Source organism: Lithobates pipiens, unplaced genomic scaffold (genome assembly GCF_037356315.1).
Source record: "Lithobates pipiens isolate NorthernLeopardFrog02 unplaced genomic scaffold, aLitPip1_a1.2 Scaffold_166, whole genome shotgun sequence".
Lineage (NCBI taxonomy): Eukaryota > Metazoa > Chordata > Amphibia > Anura > Ranidae > Lithobates > Lithobates pipiens.
This window is the reverse complement of record NW_027507752.1, coordinates 548847-574298: the sequence shown is the minus strand read 5'-3', so window position 1 is coordinate 574298 and position 25452 is coordinate 548847. Positions and strand designations below refer to the sequence as shown.

Below are 25452 nucleotides of genomic sequence, written 5' to 3'. Positions count from 1 at the left end.
TTACTATAGCTATATTCTACCGCCTTACCTTTTTAATTTATTTACAAGACTGTAAATACAAGGAACCTGTCATACAAGCGCAGGGCGCTTAAAATCATTTTTGTGCAGTCGTATATATATATATATATGTATTTATAAAATAATAAAATGTAATATTTGTGATGTCAGGTTTGTGTTTGTGAGGCGGTGGGTAAAATGTCTGTTCATTCTGTACTTTTCGTCTGTTTGTAATTCGTTTAATAAAGCAACGTTCCTACTGTTTGTCTCTATGTGTTACTGTCTGCGTTCCAGGCTCATCATTCTGATTGATTCTTCCTGTTCTTTGGTTTACATGTAATCATGGCCGAGTTATCTGCTGTGTCTGTGAATGTCTCCTGTTCTGTAACAGTGTACCTCTAGGCCCGTATGCTGTGCTGTGGCTTGAAGGGTGTCTGGTGTTCTATGGATGTGTTACGTATGTCTGGTACATTGTTTTTAGCACAGAATTTTTGGGTGGAAATATTTTGATGCCAAAAAAATTTATCCCTGAAACACAAATTTATCACATCTTTAAAGTGGGGAGCCCCCTAAAAAAAAAAAAATTAAAAGTCAGCAGCTACAAATACTGCAGCTGCTGACTTTTAATAATCGGACACTTACCTGTCCCAGGGTCCAGCGATGCCGGGGGAACGAAGCCCCCCCCCCTGTTCCCTGCTCCGCTCGCAGCACCGTCATTCGTACTGTGGGCACCCGGCTGTAGCTTCACAGCCGGGCACCCACTGGGCATGCGCGAGCGGCGCCCCGCGCCGTGATACGCCGTACAGTCACTTGGGACTTCTGCGAGTGATTCTAATTTATTATCGCTATTTTCTAGCTGGTCTAAAATAATTTTTGATGTAAAGGGACAGTTTTGGTTGCTATGGACAATCTCCAGTTTCCAGGCATAAAGAACAGTTTTTATAATATAAAACTGCATGCAGGACACTGGAGAGACCACTAGGGACAAAGGGGATGTGAGATTATTACATAGAGCAATGTAATCTGTAAGATTACTATATACTGTATGTAATGTGTGTTTCACTTTTTGAATTTGGCGCCATTCTCCGTCCCCGTGCGTCACAGCGCTCGCAGGGAACGGAGCCCGGCGATGTGATAAATCGAGCGGAGGATGAGCCGCTCACACAGCAGGGGGGACATCGCTGGATCCAGGGGAGAAGGTAAGTAAGCACTCCCTGTATCCAGCGATGTGGTCCTGAATCTGGCTCGGGGTTACCGCTAATGGTACTGAATTTTCACCCCGAGCCAGACTCGGGAATACCGCCAGGGGGGTTAAGAAGGTAATTTCTAGATTGTAAGCTCTAAGGAGCCGGGCCCTCTGATCCCTCCTGTATTGGTTTGTATTGTAAGTGTACTGTCTGCCCTCATATTGTAAAGTGCTGTGCAAACTGTTGGCGCTATATAAATCCTGAATAATAATAATAATAATCAGCAATTACAATATATATTTTTAGGGATATGCTATATTAGTCGGAACTTGTAGCAAACATAAATTAGATGCTATCCCAATTTGGCTGCAAAACTTGAAACACGCCTGTCACAGAGACAGAAAACGAGGGGAAATCCACATTTTTAGAGTTGTCACCAAAACAAGAGGTGAAGGTAAATCTTCGAGTGGGGACGCTTGTTTTGAGGACAAATTGTGCAGGAAGGGAATTCCCCGCACCGTTCACTACTTGTTGTGTCTTTGAGACTGGAAATTGGAAATCTACACAATAAAAAATAACCTGACAGACGTTCTAACCCTTACTTTTTGTATCTTAAAGCGGGAGTCCGCCGGGACTCCGCGTTTTTTTTTTTTTTTTAAAAGCCAGCAGCTACAAATACTGCAGCTGCTGACTTTTAAAATAGTGACACTTACCTGTCCAGCGCGCCCGCGATGTCGGCACCCGAAGCCGATCTCTAGGTCGCCTGTCGGGTCCTGCCGCCGCCATCTTGGGTATGGGATTCAGGAAGTGGAGCCTTGCGGCTTCATTTCCCGGTTCCCTACTGCGCATGCGCGAATCGCGCTGCGCAATAAGGACGGTCCCCGCTGCCTCTGGGATCTGTGTGTTTCCCAGCAGGCAGCGGGGCACTTGCGGGAAGGGGCGGGCACTTGCGGAAAGGGGCGTACGTTACGCCCCTTTGCGCAGAGAGCTATCCCGGAAGTGGGTGCAGATACCTGGATTATCCAGGTAACTGCACCCCCCACCCCCCTGAAAGGTGCCGATTGTGGCACCGGAGGGGGGGAGGGTTCCGATGAGCGGAAGGTCCACTTTAGGGTGGACCTCCGCTTTAAGAAGTTTTGGTTATACATACATTTTACCTAATATTTATCATAGTTGGAAACAAAAATGATTAAACAATTTGATATGAGATGCAGCAGCTCTGTAAGTGGCCCCTGTGTGTGTTTTGTGGCTGTTGAAATGTGTGTGTCTTGTTCTGCAACTTTAGTTATTGTGTTGTGCTGTGGCTGTAAGCGTGTTTGTAGATGTATTTATTGTGATGTGTCTGTGAGTCTTTGTACTGCTCTGTAACTGCAGACATATCTGTTGTCCTGTATATGTGACGGTTCTCCTGTTACAGTATATATATATGTGTGTGTCTATTGTTATGTGCCTGTCTATAGGTGTGTCTGCTCTTCTGTGGTTTCTACATCTGTGGATATGTCCGTTCTTCTATGACTGTAGGTGTGTTATTTCGATGAATTTACCTCCTTCCCATGGTAGTTGTTCTTACCAGCATTTTAAGTACAACACTTGCAACAACATAACAGTTAGAAATGTAAAAGATCTGAGAAGGTTTAATACACTATGGCTTTCTTCCCATCACAGTCCTTAAAAAGACACCGTCGTTCCATAATTCAAAGGGAGACATCAGATGGAGCCAAAATACACCAAGTGTAAGTATCTGAGCAAAGACCACATAATGTTCCTCCTCTTGATATATCACATACAGCCAATCAGATTATCTGTTTACTTTGCCGAGCACGGTGGTGGGGTCTGTTGTATTTAATGAACAAAAGCTGTACTATTCTCAGAGTTTGATAAATGAGACCCAGCGATTATTTAAGTCCACGTCACCTATATAAACTATACTTAAATCATGAAATGTCACTGAATTATGAGCTTTTCATTTTTTAGCATGACTCTAGCATGGCCTTCAAAGAAAGGACACCGTAGAAGGCCCATGAAAAAAAAACACGTACGTAAATGCTTGTAAACTCAGGAATAGACAGACAAATTCAAATATTAAAGAGGAAGTAAACCCTGATGGGTTTACTTCCTCTTTCATTCCCTGCAAAGGCAAAGCATAATGGACTACTATGCATCGCATCGCATCACATAGTAGTCCATTATGTGTCACTTACCTGACACAGGAGCCAGCGATGTCACCGCTGTCCCCTGTAGTCCGGAGCCTCCATCTTCTCGGTTGGTCTCGCTGCTCCGCCGCTGTCATTCGGCGAAGCCGCGATGACGTCACTCCCGTGCATGCGCACAGGAGCCGCCACGCGCGGTTGACGGGTGCCATGCTCAGTGCGCCTGCGCTCCGCTGTCTACGGCGCATGCGCCACTGGCATCTCACTCCAGCTGTGAGCACACACAGAGGGAGCCCACCGGCGTGTCCCGCAGACTCAATCTTCGCTGGCACCCACCGATGATTGAGGAGAGAGGCAGAATTCTGCCAGTGGGGAGATAAAGCAGAGACATGGATCCGTGTCTTCTCCTGGTAAAAGCTCCTCCCACACAGTACACAAACACAGGCTACAACCCTTTGATTGCCCCTGATGTTATCCCTCCCAGCCAGTGTCATTAGTACAGTAACTGCATTTTTTTTTAGCACTGATCACTGTAATGATGTCACTGGTCCCAAAAAAGTGTCAAAAGTGTCAGTTCGTGTCCGAATTGTCTGCCGCAATATCACAGTCCTGCTATAAGTCGCTAAATGCCGCCATTACTAGTCCTAAAATAATACTAATAAATAAAAATAGCCCAAAGTTTGTAGACGCTATAACTTTTGCGCAAACCAATTAATATATGCTTATTGGGATTTTTTTTACCACAGATATGTAGCAGAATACTAATTGGCCTGAATTTATCAAGAAATTAGATATTTTTAAATTTTTTGATTGGATTTTACTTTTGATGTTTTATAAAAAAGTAAAAAAATATATATATTTTTTTTTCAAATTTGACTGTCTTTTTTTGTTTAAAGCACAAAAAATTCAAAACGCAGAGACGATCAAATACCACCAAAAGAAAGCTCTGTTTGTGGGGAAAAGTATATACATAATAATAGTACATACATACCATGCCGTATCGCAAAAAATGGCCTGGTCATGAAGGTTTATTTATTTATTTTTTTTAACCACTTTCAGCCCCGGACCATTTTGCTGGCTTAAGACCAGACCACTTTTTGCGACTCAGCACTGCATCACTTTAACTGACAATTGCGCGGTCACACGACGTGGCCCCCAAACAAAATTGATGTTTTTTTTTCCCCACAAATAAAGCTTTCTTTTGGTGGTCTTTTGATCACCCCTGCGTTTATTTTTTTTTTGCGCTATAAACAAAAATAGAGCGACAATTTTGAAAAAAAAGCATTATTTTTTACTTTTTGTTATAATAAATATCCCCCCCAAAAAAAAAAAAATATATATATATATATATAAAAAAAAAAAATTCCCCTCAGTTTAGGCCGATACGTATTCTTCTACATATTGATTGGTTTGCGCAAAAGTTATAGCGTTTACAAAATTTTATTAATTTTTTTTTTTACTAGTAATGGCGGCAATTAGCTATTTTTATTGTGACTGCAACATTATGGCGGACACATCGGACATTTTTGACACATTTTTGGGACTGTTGTCATTTATACAGCGATCAGTGCTATATAAATGCATTGATTCCTGTGTAAATGACACTGGCAGTGAAGGGGTTAACCAGTGGGTGGCAGTGTAGGGGTTAAGTGTTCCTAGGGGTGTGTTACTAACTGTGGGGGGCTGGACTTTGTGTTAGTGAACACTGATCTCTGCTCCAATCACATGGAGCAGAGATCAGCGTCACTTGTTGCTAGGCAGAACGGGGAGATGCTGTTTACAACGGCATCTCCCCGTTCAGCTGCCCCGTGAGACAATCGCGGGTATCCCCGCGGCGGTCGAGTCTGTGGGACCCGCGACCGGACTCAGGGGGGTCCCGACCGGCACACGAGCGCTCCACCGGCGGCGCGCACGCGATGGCAGGGCGGCATATAAAAATGGACGTACATGTACGCCAATATGCCTGCCCATGCCATTCTGCCGATGTACATCGGTGTGCACCAGTTGGGAACCGGTTAATGCCCCTGGATATATAGCGATCATAACATTTTTATCATGTTAATCTGAACTTGATTGACAATTTTAGTTTGGTGGTTTTGTCCCAAATATTGGGAAGTTCTCGAATTCACAAAGCACTTTAAAATTTGACACCAAACCACTTTCACCCCCTTCCCACCCAGGCCAATGTTCAGCTTTCATTGCGGTCGCATTTTGAGTGACCATTGCGCAGTCATGCAACACTGTACCCATATGACATTTTTATAATTTTTTTTCACACAAATAGAGTTTTCTTTTAGTGGTATTTAAACACCACTGGGGTTTTTTTTTATTCTTTCCTAAATAAGCAAAAAAAGTCAAACATTTTGAAAAAAAAACACTTTTTTTTATTTCTGTTATAAAATTTTGCAAATAAATACTTTTTCTTCATAAATTTAGGCCAAAATGTATTCTGCTACATTTCTTTGGTGAAAATACCCCATTCAGTGTATATTATTTAGTCTGTAGGAAAGTTGTAGAGTCCACCATCTATGTTATATATCTGAAATTCAATCAATCCTGATCTACTGACGGACTATCTCATTTCATGAGCCCGGAAATTGCCAGGACGGTACAAATACCCCCCAAAGGACTTTTTTGGATAGTAGACAGTCCAAGGTATTTAGTAAAAGGCATTGCATATTTTTTGATTTTTTTTTTTTTTTTACATACTGTCACCAGTGCAGTACATCATATAACTGGTGTGGCAGTGACTGGTGACAGTATGTAAAAAAATTAAAACAAATAGTTTTAAATATTTGTTTGTTTTTTGTTTGTTTTTTACATACGGTACTGTGACCAGAGCAATACAGTTTTACCATAGTAACATTGTAACACTCTGGGGAGATCAGGATTTTTTTTTTTTACATACTATGATTGCTTATAGTAGTGAATTTCACTGCTATAAGCAAATATTTTTTACTGAATGACAGTGTGTAGACACTGTATTGTTGATCAGCTGTGGTTGGTACAACTGGGTTGTGATTGGCCCTGTCTGTACTATGTGATCACTGTAACCAATCACAGCTAGCAACACAATTGTATGCAATGAATGGCATAAAAGGAAGCCATTCATTGTTTACAACTGTCATGTGATCTTCTGTGATTGGTCACAGCGATCACATGGTACTGGCAGCAGGCTGCTACACTGAACGCTCATCCTCTGTGTCCAATGGACACAGTGGGTGGCAAATTATTCCAGAGTGCGGTTCATTCTCAGGTTGACGTCATATGATGTCCTCCCAGAACAATAGGGTTACTGCCGGCTGTCATTTTACAATGACGCGGGCGGGAAGCAGTTAACAGAAAATCGTATGTTCTGGTATTGTAAGAGAAAAAAAATGTTGTGTTTGTCCCTTCAGATAATTTCGGATGAATTGTCATGATTGGCTCTCGAAAGCTAAGTACTAATGATCAGATTATCATACTATTGTATTTTTCGTACAATTTTCTGATTGTGTGTACTAGGCTTTAGAGTGCCTCCACAGTGGATGGAGGTGCAATGTAGCCACCCTTTGGCCCCCTTCACACTGGGGCGGTGCGGCCGTCGGCGGTAAAGCGCCGCTATTTATAGCGGCACTTTACCGTCATTTTAGCGGCTGTCTGCGGCCCCTAGCAGGGTGGTTTTAACCCCCGCTAGCGGCCGGAAAAGGGTTAAAACCGCCCGCAAAGCGCCGCTATAGCCACGCTGCCCCATTGATTTCAATGGGTAGGAGCGGTTTAGGAGCGGCTAGCGGCTAGCAGGACTTTTTTCACCGTCCTGCCAGCGCACCGCTCCAGTGTGAAAGCCCCTCTGGCTTTCACACTGGAGTGAAAGGGGCCGTTTTTTTCAGGCGCTACACAGGCGCTATTTTTAGCGCTGTAGCGCCTGAAAATCGCCCCAGTGTGAAAGGGGCCTTAGACAGCAGCATTGTCAATCTGCAGAGAGAGTAGTATTAAACGCACTCGCAGGTTTAGATGGACTTGACTAACAATTGAAAGCCAAACTCCGTTTTTTTTAGCAGTTACAACAGTTTTTTTTTCTGCAGCTTTTACATGAATAAAAGTCGATCGCTGTAAGCTCCCCTTCATATGTTGAATGGTTTGTCTCAACCTTCTAATTGACATTTGGTCTATTTACCGAAGTTGAAAAATAACAGAATTACCTTTTGATAATAAAGGGAAACAGACTAAAAAAAGAAAGCGAATGCAGAAACCACATCTAAGCCCTTGTACACACGGGTCGGACATTCTGCCAACCAAATCCGTTGGATTTTGTCCGACAGATTTTGTCTGAAACTGTTGCATACACACGGTCGGACCAAGTTGTCGGAAAATCCGATTGTTCAGAACGTGATGACGTTATTTCGTTACGACGGGACTACGTTCAGGCTAGTAGCCAATATCTTTGGTGTAGGAATTTGATCTGAGCATGCGTGGCACTTTGTCCGATCGGAATTCTCTACACATGATCGGAGTATGTCCTATCGGACCAGTTTGTCGGAAAATATTTCCAACAAGTTGGAAAATTGGATCCGACGGATATTCCGACGGAAACAGTCCGATGCAGACCACACACAGTCGGATTATCCGACGACACGGTCCGATAGGACACATTCCGTCGGAATCTCCGACCGTGTGTACAAGGGCTTAGAATTGGTAATCTGCAATATCACACGTTTTTGTTTTGGGTTTTTCTACAAAATGAAAGATGATACTTGATAACCCGTATGTAGGTTATTTTACTTTAGTTACCTTCTTGGGTTTGAGTCACAGGCCCATCAAAGGCTGTTGTAGCAAATATTATTGCCTGTGATATGACCAGTTGGAACGTCCATTTAAACATATAATATCTAAAGAGACGTACAGCGACATATATAAAACTTGTGAAGGCTCAAGGCATGTCTTAGGCTGGGCTCACACTTGTGAGATGCGGGAACCAGCGCGATTCCTGTGAGGGTTCCTGAATCGCAGTAGTTCACACTGATATCTGCGAACTGTTGTGGGTGTCAATGTAACATTAATGACACCCCCAGAATGGTTCGCAGATCGCAGTGATAACTGTGAAATGGTGCAGGAACAGGAGCGGATGAGCGTGAACACCCATGCGCTCTTATCCCAGTGTGGACCAAAAAAAGAGTGCTTCACCATTTTGGCGTGAATGCGATGCAATGCGATTTGAGACATAGTTTGTCTGTGATTGTACACGTGTGAACCCAGCCTTAATCTAACATGCAGTTGACTTTTTTTTTTTTTTTTAATTCAGACCAGGGGTCTCCAAACTTTCTAAACAAAGGGCCAGTTTATTGTCCTTCAGACTTTAAGGGGGCCGTAATGTGACCAGTGGTAGTGGACATTTTCTTGGCATCAGTGGGAGTAAACAATGACACATTTGGTATTGGGGGGAGAAGCAGTGCCTCATCATTGGGAGGAATAGTGCCCCATCATTGGTATCCACTAGGAGGAACAGAACTCCTTTATTGGTATTATTGGGAGGAATAGTGCCCCATCATTAGTATCAGTAGGAGGAATAGTACCCCATCATTAGTAATAATAATAATACATTTTATTTATAGAGCACTTTCCATCAAAAGACCTCAAAGTGCTACATAATTACAATAAAAACAAACAAAAAACTTAATATAAAAAACATTTGCTAAAAAGAAAAGTCTTCAACCCCTTTTTAAAATTTTCAGTAGACTGAGAAACCCTCAGACTATCAGGCAAAGCATTCCACAGACGTGGGGCAGCAGCACAAGAGGCCCGTCTCCCATGGTTTTCAACCTAGTTTTTGGAATCTCTAAACAATTCAAATGAGTTGAGCGAAGGGAACGCGGTAGATTTTGCAATCTAAGAAGTTCCTTAAAGAGGGATTCCACCAAAAAAAAAAAAATTAAAAGCCAGCAGCTATAAATACTGCAGCTGCTGACTTTTAATAAATGGACACTCACCTGTCCCGGGGTCCAGCGATGCCGGCAGCCGAGGCCGATCGATCGCTCGGCTCTCGGCTGCTGTAGTCACCATTCTAGGTGAGGGAATCAGGAAGTGAAGCGAATCGGCTTCACTTCCCGGTTCCCTACTGCGCATGCGCGAGCTGCGCCGCGCAATAGGAAATCTCCGCGCTGTCACTGGGACCCGTGTGTGTCCCAGCAGGCAGCGCGGCAGGACAGGAAATGGCGTAGACTCCCGTGGGAGTCTATGCCCGGAAGTGGGTGAAAATACCTGTCTTTGACAGGTATCTCCACCCCCCTCCCCCCTGAAAGGTGTCAATTGTGACACCGGAGGGGGGGAGGGATCCGATCAGCGGAGGTTCCACTTTAGGGTGGAATCCCGCTTTAAGATAAGGTGGAGCATGTCCATGTATGCATTGATGGACAAGAAGAGAGACCTTATACTCAATCCTAGCAGAAACCGGGAGCCAATGAAGAGATTTAAGAATTGGAGTGATATGCTCATGCTTCCGCACTCTCATTAGGATCCTCGCTGCAGAGTTTTGAACATATTGCAACCTCTGCATGCTCTTTCTCGGAATCCCAATGAGAAGTGAGTTGCCATAATCCAGCCTAGAGGAGACAAAGGCATGAATCAATAGGAGGAATAGTGCCCCATCATTAGTATCAGTAGGAGGAATAGTGCCCCATCATTAGTATCAGTAGGAGGAATAGTACCCCATCATTAGTATCAGTAGGAGGAATAGTGCCCCATCATTGGTATAAGTAGGAGGAATAGTACCCCATCATTGGTATAAGTAGGAGGAATAGTACCCCATCATTGGTATAAGTAGGAGGAATAGTACCCCATCATTGGTATAAGTAGGAGGAATAGTACCCCATCATTGGTATAAGTAGGAGGAATAGTACCCCATCATTGGGAGGAATAGTGCCCCATCATTGGGAGGAATAGTGCCCCATCATTGGGAGGAATAGTGCCCCATTATTGGAAGGAATAGTGCCCCATTATTGGTGTCAGTGGGAGATATTGTGCTTCATTACTGTCATTTGGCAGAATGGTGGCTTGTATCTGTGGGAGGAGTAGTGTCCCAAAGGCCGCAATAAAGGCAGAAAAGGGGCCACATTCGTCCCAAGGGCTGCAGTTTTCGAGACCACAGGTTTAGATCATGAAGCCAATTCTAGTTTTTTCACAGCACAAAGATTGCTCAGTTCAGCCTGAATTTCAATTTTAGATGTCACCTGTAATGTTTGTTGAGATTCCTTTTTGCTGTTTTGTTTCAGAGCTATGCCGCGTTTCCAGACTGCCAAGGTGAGCATCTCGTAGATCTTAAAGGAAAATTGACATTTGAAGTTTTGTTGATTAAAAACCCCTGAAAAAAAAAACACCTCAATGTCGGCATAATACAATGCAAGTATTTTTAGAAAACATTACTGCAGATAGTTTTGCTTATGTTCTCTGGGTACTGATGTAGGACGCGCGAAAACTGACCGTAAAGTGAAAACGACTTCTCTACAGCCATGTGATCGCTCTCAGTGTTGCAATAAGAAAATCTGACATCTTGATATTCAGGACCTTTACCAGATCCAAAGATGATTCGGCAGACTGTGGAGACTTTTGCAAAAAACAATAATGCCGCGTACACACGACAGGACTTAAGTCCGGCAGACTTTCGACAGAGTTCTGATGGACTTTCCGAATGAGCGGACTTGGCCACACACAATCACACCAAAGTCCGACGGATTGGAACGTGATGACGTACGACTGGACTAGAATAAGGAAGTTCATAGCCAGTAGCCAATAGCTGCCCTCGCGTCAGGTTTTAGTTCGTCAGAATACCACACACACGAGCGGATTTCTGGGTCCGGCAGAGTTCTGGCGGAAAAATTTAAAACATGTTCTATTTCCAAAGTCTGTCAGACTTTTGCGAATCAAAAGTCCGTTGCAGCCCACACACGATCGAATAGTCTGCCGGAATCATTCCGTCAGACTTTGGATGTTGAAAAGTCCGCTCGTGTGTACGGGGCTTTAGACATTCACAGTTAAGAAGAGATTTCTAGGTAGCCCATTGCAGAGACTGGTGTTGTTTTGTGGGCAGGGGAGAGAAATGTAAATGTTTTCTCACTTTTATAAAGTCATACCCAGTTAAAGATTAAAATAGAAAGCTAATTATGAATGGACCCATTTATGCTGAAAAAACAAAACAAACCTATTAGCGATCGGTGGTAATATAGTAAATGGCCATCACATTATCAACTCTTGCAGCACAGTTATGTATAAGTATATACAGACATACAATCCAATGACAGCGCTCAACAAACATCCAAAACACAAAGTAATTTAATGATAAAAATGAATCATAGAATAAAGATGTATTTCTAGGGCCCAACACACCCCCCTTCATCAGGGCTCAAGTATTCTGGATATCAAATAATACTGAACTGTTTTACTGCTTGCAAGGATTCAGGAAGGCAGATTACATCTTCGCTGTATTCCAGGGTTGCCAACCTCCCGCAGCATTTTGTACTGACAAAACGTGGAAAATTTACTGGCGGAGCACATTTTTTACTGGCAACCTGAGAAATGACAGAACTCCTATTGAAAACAAAACACAGAGAATATTTGAACAGTATAAACATGATATGAAAACACTGACAATACCGATAACAAAGTCATTTGCTTGATTTACACTTAAAAAGTCAACACTGCATGACACTATCTGCCCCTGATATTTACTGGCAGTTGTAAAAAAAAAAATCACAGATTTTTACAAACTGTCAGTAAATTTACTGGCGGTTGGCAACCCTGCTGTATTCACTAACACCGGGGTAACCTGCCCTCCTGAAACTATTCAGAGCAGTAAACAGTGCAGAAATATTTGCTATCGGCTCACTTTAGTCCATTTAAGCACAGTCATAATTCTTAAGCCCCCCCCCCCCCCCCAAAACATGTTGGTTGCTATGAATCACTTTTATCATTAAATTACCTTAGACTCTAGGACATTTATTTTGGTGCCGTCATTGGATTGCACATGTTATTGTTATTGTTAAGGATTTATATAGCACCAGCAATTTACGCAGAGCTTTACAATATAAAAAGGAGACAATACAGTTACAATACAAGAGGATTAAGAGGTCCCTGCTCAGAGGAGCTTACAATCTAGTAGGGTGGGGCAGGTGGTACAGAAGGTTATAACTGTCAGGAATGAGCTGATGGAAGTTGTAGGAAAATTAGTTGGAGACGTGATCGGCTTCCCTGAAGAGATGAGTTTTCAGGGATCGCCTGAAGGTAGCAAGAGTAGGGGATAGCCGGACCAGTGGAGGTAGCGAGTTCCAGAGGATTGGAGAGGCTCTGGAGAAATCTTGGAGACGAGTGTGGGAGGAGGAGACGAGAGAGCTTGAGAGTAGGAGGTCTTGAGAAGAACGGAGGGGACGATTTTGGTGATATTTGGAGACAAGATTGGTGATGTAGCTCGGGGCAGAGTTGTGAATGGCTTTGTATGTTGTGGTTATTATTTTGAATTTAATTTGTTTGGTGATTGGGAGCCAGTGTAGGGATTGGAGGAGAGGGTTGGCAGACAATGAATGGAGACCAGTGTAGGGATTGGAGGAGAGGGTTGGCAGACAATGAATGGAGACCAGTGTAGGGATTGGAGGAGAGGGTTGGCAGACAATGAATGGAGACCAGTGTAGGGATTGGAGGAGAGGGTTGGCAGACAATGAATGGAGACCAGTGTAGGGATTGGAGGAGAGGGTTGGCAGACAATGAATGGAGACCAGTGTAGGGATTGGAGGAGAGGGTTGGCAGACACTGAGCGGTTGGTAAGGTGGATACGTCTGGCAGCAGCATTCATGATAGACTGAAGAGGGGAGGAGCCTATGGAGAGGCAGGCCAATGAGAAGGGAGTTGGAATAGTCAAGGCGGGATATAACAAGGGAGTGAATGAGGATCTTGGTGGTTTCATTTGTTAAAAAGGGGCGAATTTTAGAGATGTTACGGAGGTGAAATCTACAAACTTCTGACAACGATTGGACTTGGGGCTGAAATGACAAGTCAGAGTCCACATGTGTGGATTCTCAAACTCCGGGTCCTTTACCTTTTTCCCCAAGGGTGGTCCCTGTCTTGGAGTGCTGCTGAACCAGAGCCAGTGTGCCCAGTGAACAAAAAAAATTTTCAAAAAGAAAAAACACTGCGCTATCCAAATATCTAGAAGCTGCTAATGGATATTTAAGTTGGAAAGTAGTGTGCAATTTACAAAAAAAGTGTAGCGCTAAAATATTGTGCAAACTTTGTGAAAAATATATCTCATCCACATGTATGACCACATAGACTCTCGTGATGCCTATAACAAGTATTGTATTAATAAACACCAAAAAGTGTTATACCAATTCCGATTAGAATTGTGCTTATATGTATCCAAATATACACAAAAAGAAAAATAATCAACATAAAAAGAAAAATCATAAGTATAAAGTTCATTTTCTTGAAAGAAAGTATTTAAGTCCCACGTGTGTGATTACATTTCAGATGAGCCATCCAATCCTAGAGGAATAACATGCGAACACCCGTGTGCCAATACCACCACCTCAGCAGATGCAGGCTTACCGGATATTTCTGACCCAAAAGAATATATATATATTCCAAGGGTTATACACACTTTTATGATAACTGGAAAATCAAACTCGCAGGTGCTGGAATGCCAAAGTCGACAGAGAAGTCTTTTCCAAACACAAATGGTTAAAACAGGTTTTCTCCAATCGCACAAAAGGCCCAACTCAGAGTGATGAACACGTAGAATGGAAAGATAAGGCCATATAGCGTAATTTCATTTAAAATTAAATTTATTTAAAAAAAAAGTAACAAACTCACATTTATGTAGTTTATCAAGCGCTTTCAATAAAAAAAAATGGCGGCAGCGGAGTCCTCCCGGCGTGTTTCGTTCTCATAGACATCGTCTGGGGTGCCCATCCACTGCAGCCAGACTTACTTTTATACTCAAATGGGCCCAATGAGCAAAATTCCATCCTGTGTCACCATGTGTCACTTCCGTTTTTTTGGGGCCAAGATGGCCACAGGGCGTGCGTTCCATGCCTCTATTGAATTATGTAACATTGCGTACTACCACAATATTCGTGCCACAACTATTTCTATAAATAAGGAATAAGTGTAAGTGGCCACCTGAACGTGTATTCTAGGATCGTTTATAATCAATCTCTCCGCATTTGCAATATTATGCGGTATTGGAATGCACACTGTCCACTACGGAAATGACGCGATAGAGACCTTGTCACTTCCGGGGGATCATAGATAATGCTGCAAAGCATGCAAACAATGCCGGAGTGCGTAAAGTCATGTGCGGGAGTGACGTGATGAAACACACCGTGCCACTTCCGTGTAATCACCGATTGACATACAAGTTTAAGTGTGAGGGCTTACCTAGGTTGGAACCCATGGTGCAGAGATGTAGGCTCACCCTTGCAAATACACACAGCCCATGGTAACAAAGAGATAAACTACCTGGGCTGTGAATCTGTGCACGGGGGCTTGACAGGAAAAGCCAAGGGATCGTCGAAGTAAAGCTGTTGTCCGGGATTCCAGAAGTCAGCATAAACGATATACAAGCCAGGGTCAGAAGCCGGGGTCAGTCCTGGAACACTGTAACTTGAACACAGGAACCTTTGGTGACAAGAGACAATGAACTACCCAAGCCCTCAGAATGAGGCAGTGTTTTATACCCAGCTGATTAGGTAGCCTGCCTCAGCTGATCCAGTAGTGACAGGTACTAAAAAACAAGATCCAGAGTATGGTCCTAGCATCTTATGCAGAACTGTGCAAAGCCCTGAAAGCAGGCTGGAAGGAACTGAGGTGTGGCTCAGAGGTAAAGAAACAGCTGGCAGTCATGAGTTCAATACCACCCAGAGCCACTTGGGGTGCGACCACACCTGGCTGTCTAAAAGACACGGTAGGGACCATGACAGTAAGGACCACACCTATGCCTTCCACTCTGTTTATCCATAATAGGGCACATAGCTTGCATTGCGGAAGTGACGCAATGTGACGCCACTGCCGGGTAAAATTTTTGAACCGGAGCCAGTGTGCCCAGTGACCCTTATAAAATCTGAATCCAGCGCCCTGTTTGTTTTTAAGTATGTGGAATGTACATTTTAGGGTCCGACAACATTCACGCAGATGCTATTGTGGACAGTCTGGACATCGGCATTGCTGACCCTGAATGTGGAGCTTGTGGAAGTTGAAGTTGTAAATGAATTGTAGGAGGGGCACTGTTATCTTCCAATCCAAGTCCAGGGTTATCATAGACCAATCAAGAAGCTTTAGCAAGGTCAGGAGGGGGAAACTGAAAAGGACAATATTTGAAGGACAAGTACACATAAATGAGCTGAACCGAGAGGGAACAACCTCACATTTCAGACGTGTTATGCCGCGTACACACGACCGGACTTTTCGACATCAAAGGTCCGACGGAACGATTCCGGCGGAACCATTCGATCGTGTGTGGGGCTGCAGCGGACTTTTGATTTGCAAAAATCCGACAGACTTTAGAAATGGAACATGTTTCAAATTTTTCTGCCGGACCTCCACCAGACCCAGTTCCTACCGAGAAATCCGCTCGTGTGTATGCTAGTCCGACGGACAAAAACCGACGCGAAGGGCAGCTATTGGCTACTGGCTATGAACTTCCTTATTCTAGTCCGGTTGTACGTCATCACGTTCCAATCCGTCGGACTTTGGTGTGATTGTGTGTGACCAAGTCCATTTATTCGGAAACTCCGTCAGAACTCTGTCAGAACTCCGCCGAAAGTCTGTCGGAACCTAGTCCCTTGAAAAGTCCGTCGTGTGTACGCGGCATTAGGAAGTTTCACAAGTACAACAATTAAAACTTCTTGGCTGCAAAGGGTGAGATTTCACAGGAAGGCAGTGACTATTTAACTCCTGCAAACCACTATTACCATTGTGTTTACAGACTTACATTTTATGAAGACGATGCTGATAAAGATCCCCTTTAGCAGGAGCCACATGTGTAAATGGCCTAGGCATCTAAACGCATGATCTCTGATAGCAGTAATGATCAACTAAACCAGATCTTTCTTTCGAAATAAATCACAAGCCCAAATCCCCAACTCTACCGAGAGAAGTGAGAAAACCTGAAGAAGTAAACATTTACCTTTTATAGCTCTTTATTTAGCAGCACAGGGGAAAGTATCGCTTTAACTGGTTAACTACTTATTAGTTAAAGAGGAAGTAAACCCTGATGAGTTTACTTCATCTTTCAATCCCTGCAAAGGCAAAGCATAATGGACTACTATGCATCGCATCGCATCGCATCGCATAGTAGTCCATTATGTGTCACTTACCTGACACAGGAGCCAGTGAAGTCACCGCTGTCCCCTGTAGTTCCGAGCGTTCATCTCCTTGGTGGGTCTTTGTGGGTCTCGCTGCTCCGGCGCTGTGATTCGCCGGAGCAGCGATGACGTCACTCCCGTGCATGCGCACGGGAGCCGAGACGCGCGGCATTGCGCTGCATCTTCGCCATCGACGATGCCACGTTCAGTGCGCCTGCGGGCCGCTGTCTACGGCGCATGCGCCGTAGACAGCGGTGCCCGTATTTGGGCAAATATCTCCTAAACCGTATAGGTTTGGGAGATATTTCTTGGACCTACAGGTAAGCCTTAATCTAGGCTTACCTGTAGGTCAAAGTGGTTTGTAAGGGTTTCCAACCACTTTAACCAGCTTCCTGCTTTATAAATAATCATTCCAGTTCCTTAAAAAAAACATAATATACTATAATGAAATTAATATTAATATGTTTACTAGCTTTATAAATACAATTACAGCTTTTTAAACCAACTTGTTGTTGTAGCTCACGGTCTAGATGAGTATGAAGACGTCACTGACCCAGCAAAAGGCCGACCCCTAACTGGAGGAATAGGTGAGACGCTTATAATGCATTATGAGAAACTTTGCAGAAGGTGGGGGGGGGGGGGGATGCTATAGAACTCACTTTTGTTTTGTTCTCTTATGTAATTAGCTATTAGGAAGAGTGATTCATAGCATTTTACTATAAAAATACCCTAAGTTGAATTCCTATGTAGACCCACTATCCATAGTGCTCAATAAGTGTGCTTTACACACATCCAACACTTATGCCCCGTACACACGAGCGGACTTTTCAACATCCAAAGTCCGAAGGACCGAGTCCGTCAGACTATCCGATCGTGTGTGGGCTGCAACGGACTTTTGATTCGCCAAAGTCTGACGGACTTTAGAAATGAAGCATGCTTCAAATTTTCCCGAAGGAACTCCGCCGGACCCGGTCCCCTTCGAAAAATCCGCTCGTGTGTGTGTGTGCTACTCCGACGGACTAAAACCGACGCTAGGGCAGCTATTGGCTACTGGCTATGAACTTCCTTATTCGAGTCGGGTCGTACGTCATCACGTTCGAATCCGTCGGAGTTTAGTGTGATCGTGTGTGGCCAAGTCCGTTCGGCCGAAAAGTCTGTCAGAACTCCGTCGGAACTCCGGCGGAACTCCTTTGGAAGTCTGTCGGACATAAGTCCTCTCGTGTGTACGGGGCTTTAGGGTTATATATTTTATATTTTTAGGTCAAATATTTTTAACACTTGGGGTTATATATATATTATAAATAAAGAAAATAAGGCATTTGCTCCTCTCTCAGGTTCCTGACCTTATTCTTGTAACACACGCCATGTCCTGAGCCATAGACTAAAGCCTGGTACATACTACAGTTTTTATTTGAGCAACCCCACACGGGTTGTATGAAAAAAAAAAAACTGAGAGCTCCGGTTGGGAGTTGCTGTACTAACCATGCAAAGTTAGTCCAGCGGTCTCCCCCCCCACCTTACTGAGCTGTTGTGTCCTGACAGTGGGACAGACCCCCCATCAGAACACTCCAATCAGCGCTGTCCGCCATTGGCGGAGAGCGCTGATCTGGAGTCGGTCGGCTGCTGGTTTTCCAGCATCTTCCGTCGGGACAGACTGACATACACAGTGGCTCCTGCTGCTATCAATCTGTCCAATGAGGAGAGAGACATCGACTGGAGCCGATGCACTTGTGCAAATCGCTGGTTTGGATCAGGCTGGTGTAAGAAAAAAAAGACGGGTCTGGGAAGGAGCTGCAGCACAGAAGGTTTTGAGGCTTTAGAACCACTTTAAGGCTGGATTCACACTTATGGCAGTTTTAGTGCTTTTTGCATTTTGCAGATTTGCACTACAGTCTAAGGGTCCATTACACACCAGGAATCTGTAAAAAATACCAGAAACAAATGTTCATATTGGTTTGTATTGTTCATGCACTTATGTGCGTTTCTTTCCAAAACATTCCCCTCTACTCATTTTTCAGTATCAAGATACACTTGAAAAATGCTAAAAGAGCCAAAACGCAGCATTTATGTGCATCAAGCATTATTTCTGCCCCGAAGCTCCTCTCAAAAACGTATTTCTGATAGTTTTTTTTTTTTTAGCCTGCAAACACTCCTCTTCAGCTATGCCTGTAAACACCCAACAGAGGCACAGAGGCTCTAACACAGAGCTGCTTCTACAGGCTGAAAGAAAAACGCAATGCCAAACGCCTGTATTATTTAATGGACACCTTAAAGTAAATAATTATATTCAGTTTTTATTTTATCCCCTACAGGGTTTAATTATCGCATTGGAAAACCTAAAGGACCTCGAGATCCACCCCCTCAATGGGTTCGATAGAAGACCTACGTGTTTTTTTTACTCATTTTTTTATTTTTTGTTCTTTTTTTATGTACAATCTGCCTGGGAAAATCCAAATCAACTAAACCATGCCGGCCTTTCTATTTATCTGATCCTTTGATATTACAGACTAATACATTAAATATACAAAATGCTTTCTTTAAAATTAACCTTTAGGCTGGGTTCACACCGGAGCGATGCGGGAACGCCGCGAATCCGCGGCGTTTTCCCGCATCGCATGCCTCCCGCCGGCAGTTCACACTGCCCTATGCGGACTGCTGGGAGTGTCAATGAAATGTTAATGACACCCCCAGATCCGTCCGCATATCGCAGTGCGATCTGCACACTCGCACAGGAATCGGATCGCATGGTGTGAACACCCATGCGATCCGATTCTGCTGCGGACCAAAAAAAAGGGTCCCGTGCGAGTTTGCAGCGGGTGCGATGCGAATTCAGCCATACTATCTGTATACTATCTGTATGGCTGAACTCGCATCGCTACAGAGATCAGATGTGATTTGCACTGCAGTGCGGTGCGAATCACATCCGGTTCTCGCTGCCGCGGCGGTGTGAACCCAGCCTGAAATGAATCTGCTGTATATAATTTGTAGGCTGAATGAGGGAATATTCAGCTGATGGGAGATCATCACAAATTAGTGAAATCATCAAAATATCCTTGTAAATATTGCTGGAGCCAGTAATGAGACTCGTGGCACAGTGTAAAGTCACCAGGTACTCGAAAAATACACACCTGATGGAACCTTGGGAATGTAAATCTCAACTTCCCAGCATGTCCTCATCTTAGGATTCACAACCAAAGGCAATCACCAAGATCTTCTTCTAAATATTGTGCAAGTCAGCAACACGCATTTATGGTGATAAGTTAACAGATTCGTCTTTAAAATACGTACAGTACCTTCTGGAACCTTGATGCCGCGTACACACGATCGAATTGTCCGGCGGAATTGGTCCGGCAAACAATCCGCCGGACTTTATAACGAACGGACTTGGCCACACACACGGACGCTCCGAAAGTCCGGCGATTTCTAACGCGATGACGTACAGCGCGTACGACGGGACTAGAAAAAGGAAGTTCAATAGCCAGTAGCCAATAGCCTCCGTCTCGTACTTGCTTCTGAGCATGCGTCATTCTAATGCCGGCCATACACGGTTCGAATTTCAAAAGAATTTTCTTTCGCAAAAAACGTATCTAAGAATTTTCGGATGAATTTCGCACCATTAGTGGCGGGGCTGCAGCAACCGCCGATTTTCGTGCGGAAATAAAATTTGAGGAATTGGACATGTTGGAATTTTTTAGAAAAACAAAACGATTTTCTAATCAATGATGGGAGAATCGTGCGATAAACGTAAGAAAATGTACGGAGATAAAAGAAAATTTACGGAGAGAAAAGAAGATTCCCGGCCAAGAAAATTATTTTCTGTAGCAACATGAGGTGAAATTGAAGGCTTGGTCGGCCGAATTTTCGAAAATCAATGGTGGCGCCATCGGATCACAAAAAAAAAAAAAAGAATTTTCTGATTTTGAAAAGAAAATTTGTTCGAAATTCGACCGTGTATGGCCTGCATTAGTCTGCCGGACTAGCACACTGACGAACGGGTTGTCTGCTGAAAGCCAAGTCCGGCGGACACATTTTGAGTCAAAACTACTTTTCTAAGTCCGCCGGACTTTACGATGAAAAAGTCCGCCGGAGCCCACACACAATCGAATTGTCCGGCGTACTGTGGTCCGGCAGACAATTCGATCGCGTGTACGAGACATGAGAGTTTACATGTTATCTTCCCTGCATGTCTCCATTTTAAACTGACACTGAAGAACGCTAACCAACATCGGCTAAACGCCAGTACTATTTAATCGGCAGTGACTTGCCACATGCTTCTAACTGGTAAAACCCATCCGATCCGCCGTCATTCTTCCTTAACATTAACATACAGCTGTGTACTTCTAAATCAAGTAAAAACACAAATGTAATGGGGATAATTGGTGATGGCACATTTTATGCGGGTGTTCGGAACCGAATTTCATATTAGCTGCTAAAGCAGCACAAAGAAAGTAAGGAAAGAAAAAGGCAAATTTTATCTGTTACATTAAAGGTTCCATTATTAAAAAACACATCCTGCTTTAAATGAGGCTTTTAAGAAAAACTCTAGTTTCTTAAAAATATTATATATTGTTTATGCAAGACATTTTCCAATTTTGCATCAATAAAATTTAAACACTTTTAAGACCAAGACTTTTTTTTTTTTATATATAGAATATAAACTTGGATTTTTATTGCTGTCTAGTACCGGGACAGGAAATAAGGTGCAGTATATCTCTTAGACACAAACGGTGATTAAATATAATTATAAAATCTTTGGCATACATTTAAAGAGCTCTAGTTTCATTAAAAAGAATAAACTATCTCCTCCGGATCATCTGTATACATTGTGAGGATTTTAGGGTTTTTTATGCTGATTTACATGGGAAAAAGTTGTGGGGGGGGGGGGGGGGGGGGAGGGTTTACAACCACTTTAAGGTATTAGCAAAATACAACTGGGTACGGCTCAGAGATGATCATTTATAGCTCCTACCCAGGGGGCGTAACTATAGGGGGTGCAGCAGTTGCGACCGCAACCGGGCCCTGTGATGCAGGGGGCCCATTCAGCCCCCTCTACATATGGCCGGCAGCAGCATAGGCAGCTAGGGGTACCAGTGCACCATGCACACTGGAGGTGGAGGGTGACTAGCAGAGCTCCATGCTCGACTATCGCACTGGCTGCTCTTTAGTTGTGCATTCCCCGCATGACCTGTGTCCTCAACCGGCTACTCAGAGTACCCCTCTCCTACTCCATGCATTGCCGCTCAGTCCGATGTCTGTTCTCCCCAGCCAGAGTCCCGCCCCCCTGAGTCCGGCCCACACTGCACTGCATACTTCTCCCGGGTAAACAAACTTTAAGCACACAGATGCAGTGCAGCCCTATGAGAGCCCCCCGGAGGACACTGCAGGCTTGTCTGCCAGCCCCCCTCCTCCCCCGTCATACACAGATGATAAAAGGTCTTTCTGGGAGATATGCTGATCACCCGTCCAGCACACTGGATGGAGCCCAGGCCAACATGGATGAGTGCGCGGCCTACAGCTTGGTCATGGTGAGTGAGAGGACCCCATCCCCCACACACCATTACATACCCCCTCCATCTCCCCCTGGGGACAGGGGCCCCTTCTCACGTGGGGACAGGGACCCCTTCTCCACTGGGGGCAGTAACTTCATCTGCCCTGGAGAAAAGGACCTCATCTCTTCTGGGGACGGAGACCCCATCCTGCCTAGGGACAGTCCCCCAATGGGGCACCTAAAAAAAATAAAAAAAAAAATTAAAAAAAACTACTGATACCAGTGGTGGAACTACAGGGCTCACAAAGGTCATACCTGTGACCACGCCCTGGAGTTCCACCGCCAGACTCGAAGGGAAGGGCCCTGGCTGGGGTTCAGGGGGGCCCTTCATGGTTTCTTGCATCGGGGCCCTGAAGGTTCTAGTTACGCCACTGCTCCTACTAAAGAAAGTCCATCAGCTTCGGCCATCCCTGACATTTTAATCACTGACCTGCACTATGCAGTAGATGAGTAGAAAAGAAGTACAAAATATTTTTTGTCACAAACCATAGCTGCTTGTGTTTTAATATTTTCCTTTGGATAATACTTTGTGATTCGGACAGTCCCTCTTATTTATTTTTCTAAACTGACTTGGCTAAGCACAGAAGCGGGTCTTTCCCTGGTAGAGATACAGACATGGCACGCCTGCGTCCAGGGCCAGGACAAGGGGTGGGCAGGAGGGACGGCTGCCCCTGGCGCAATGGTCTATTGCAGGGGTAGGGGGCACCCTAACCCTAAGGGAAAGGGGGGCGCAGTTTGGCATCTTTGCCCTGAGCGCTGGATGACCTTGTCCCGGCACTGCCTGCGTCTCTGTAGTTGGATTTACAGCTTCTTTAAGAAGGTTGCGATAATGACTGTGAACCATTAGCCAATCACAGCCATCCTTATGTAGGTAAGGATAGTAGGGGCATGGACAGCAGAAAACAGACAGTGAAAACGGTTCCCCTCTTTGTGATGTCACTCGCAGCCTGGAGTGCAGAAGGGTCACAATTCTAGAGTACAAGGTATACTGCAGGCAAAGTAATGTACTTCCCTGCTGTGGTAGATGTCACTAAGGACTCATTCACAGTAGGGGCAGCGATTGGCATTTTCCTGCATCAGATCAATGCCAATCACGACAAGGGAACATGCACTGCAATGGAGCCCCTGAGTGCTGAACAGTGTGGTGCAGAAAAAAAAAAACATTCTATGGGGGTTATTTACGAAAGGAAAATCCACTTTGCACTAAAAGTGCACTTGGAAGTGAAGTCTCTGTAGATCCGAGGGGGACATGCAAGGAAAATAAAAAACAGAATTTTAACTTGCACATGATTGGATGATAAAATCAGCAGAGCTTCCACTCATTTCAGATCTACCCCTTAGATTTAGGATATGTTGCGGTCGTTCAGTTGCTTATCTAATAGTTTCTTGAAACTATCAATGCCCCCCGCTGAGAACACCGCCTGTGGAAGGGACTTCTACGTCCTTGCCGCTCTTACAGTAAAGAACCCTATACGTAGTTTAAGGTTAAACCTCTTTTCTTCTAATTTAAATGAGTGGCCACAAGTCTTGTTAAACTCCCTTCTGCAAAAAAAAAAAAGTTTTCGCTCTATTGTGGGGGTCACCAGTCTGGTATTTATATATTGTGGGGTCACCAGTCCCTTATTTATATATTGTGGGGTCACCAGTCCGGTATTTATATATTGTGGGGTCACCAGTCCCTTATTTATATATTGTGGGGTCACCAGTCCGGTATTTATATATTGTGGGGTCACCAGTCCGGTATTTATATATTGTGGGGTCACCAGTCCGGTATTTGTATATTGTGGGGTCACCAGTCCGGTATTTATATATTGTGGGGTCACCAGTCCAGTATTTATATATTGTGGGGTCACCAGTCCGGTATTTATATATTGTGGGGTCACCAGTCCGGTATTTATATATTGTGGGGTCACCAGTCCGGTATTTATATATTGTGGGGTCACCAGTCCGGTATTTGTATATTGTGGGGTCACCAGTCCAGTATTTATATATTGTGGGGTCACCAGTCCAGTATTTATATTTTGTGGGGTCACCAGTCCGGTATTTATATATTGTGAGGTCACCAGTCCGGTATTTATATATTGGGGGGTCACCAGTCTGGTATTTATATATTGTGGGGTCACCAGTCCGGTATTTATATAATGAAATCATATCCCCTCTCAGGTGTCTCTTCTCCAGAGAGAATAAGTTCAGAGCTCACAACCTTTCCTCATAACTAATATCCTCCAGACCCTTTATTAGCTTTGTTGCCCTTCTTTGTAGTCGCTCCATTTCCAGTACATCCTTCCTGAGGACTGGTGCCCAGAACTGTACAGTATACTCCAGGTGCGGCCGGACCAGAGTCTTGTAGAGGGGGAATTATCCTTTTATCTCTGGAGTTGATCCCTTTTTAATGCCAATATTCTGTTTGCTTTGTTAGCAGCAGCTTGGCATTGCTGAGCCCATCATCTACTAGGACCCCCAGGTCCTTTTCCATCCTAGATCCCCCCAGAGGTTCCCCTCCCCCAGGACCTTCTCCATCCTACATCCCCCCCAGAGGTTCCCCTCCCCCCAGGTCCTTCTCCATCCTACATCCCCCAGAGGTTCCCCTCCCCCCAGGTCCTTCTCCATCCTACATCCCCCCAGAGGTTCCCCTCCCCCCAGGTCCTTCTCCATCCTACATCCCCCCAGAGGTTCTCCCCCCAGGTCCTTCTCCATCCTACATCCCCCCAGAGGTTCCCCTCCCCCCAGGTCCTTCTCTATCCTAGATCCCCCCAGAGGTTCTCCCCCCAGTGTATAGATTGCATATTTGTGACATCCAAATGCATTATTTGAAATTTTTTCTACATTGAACCTCATTTGCCATGTAGTTGCCCCTCCCCCCATTAATTTGTTCAGATCTGCTTGCAAGGTTTCCACATCCTGCGGAGAAGTTATCACCCTGCTTAGCTTAGTATAGTCTGCAAATACAGAGATTGGACTGTTTCCCCCATCCCACTGCGGCTCGCCAGTCCTTAGATGTGGTGGCTGTGGTATTTTTTTTTTTTCATGCTGATCTCCTTTTCGCCTAGTGTATTGTGCCAGTAACGTGCTTCCTATCATAGATGGCAATACTCACTACCCCTTCTGTATCAGAACAGAAGAAAGGTAGGACTTAGGAGCAATAGGAGAGAGGTAGGATTCTAGAAACAGAAGAGTGTATTTTTTAGTTCTTAAATTTAATTGAGAATAATGTAAACTGAAAACAGTCAACACAGAGACAGAGC

At 44.3% G+C, this 25452-nt stretch overlaps 1 protein-coding gene across 2 annotated transcripts in view; it reads left to right on the top strand.

Moving 5' to 3' along the window:
- Positions 1-21280, top strand: part of PTPN18 (protein tyrosine phosphatase non-receptor type 18) — a 122739-nt gene extending 101459 nt beyond the window's left edge. The window contains exons 14-18 of one of the 2 annotated variants that reach the window (XR_013276533.1): positions 2850-2917; positions 10582-10609; positions 13826-13986; positions 17178-17246; positions 18972-21280. Coding sequence is in view for 1 of the 2 variants with exons in the window: in XM_077484846.1 (XP_077340972.1) it covers positions 2850-2917; positions 10582-10609; positions 17178-17246; positions 18972-19036 (230 nt within the window). In the remaining variant the exon portion in view is untranslated. The remainder of the gene's footprint in view (positions 1-2849; positions 2918-10581; positions 10610-13825; positions 13987-17177; positions 17247-18971) is intronic. The other variant, XM_077484846.1, reaches the window with a different exon arrangement.
- Positions 21281-25452: the final 4172 nt, after the last annotated feature.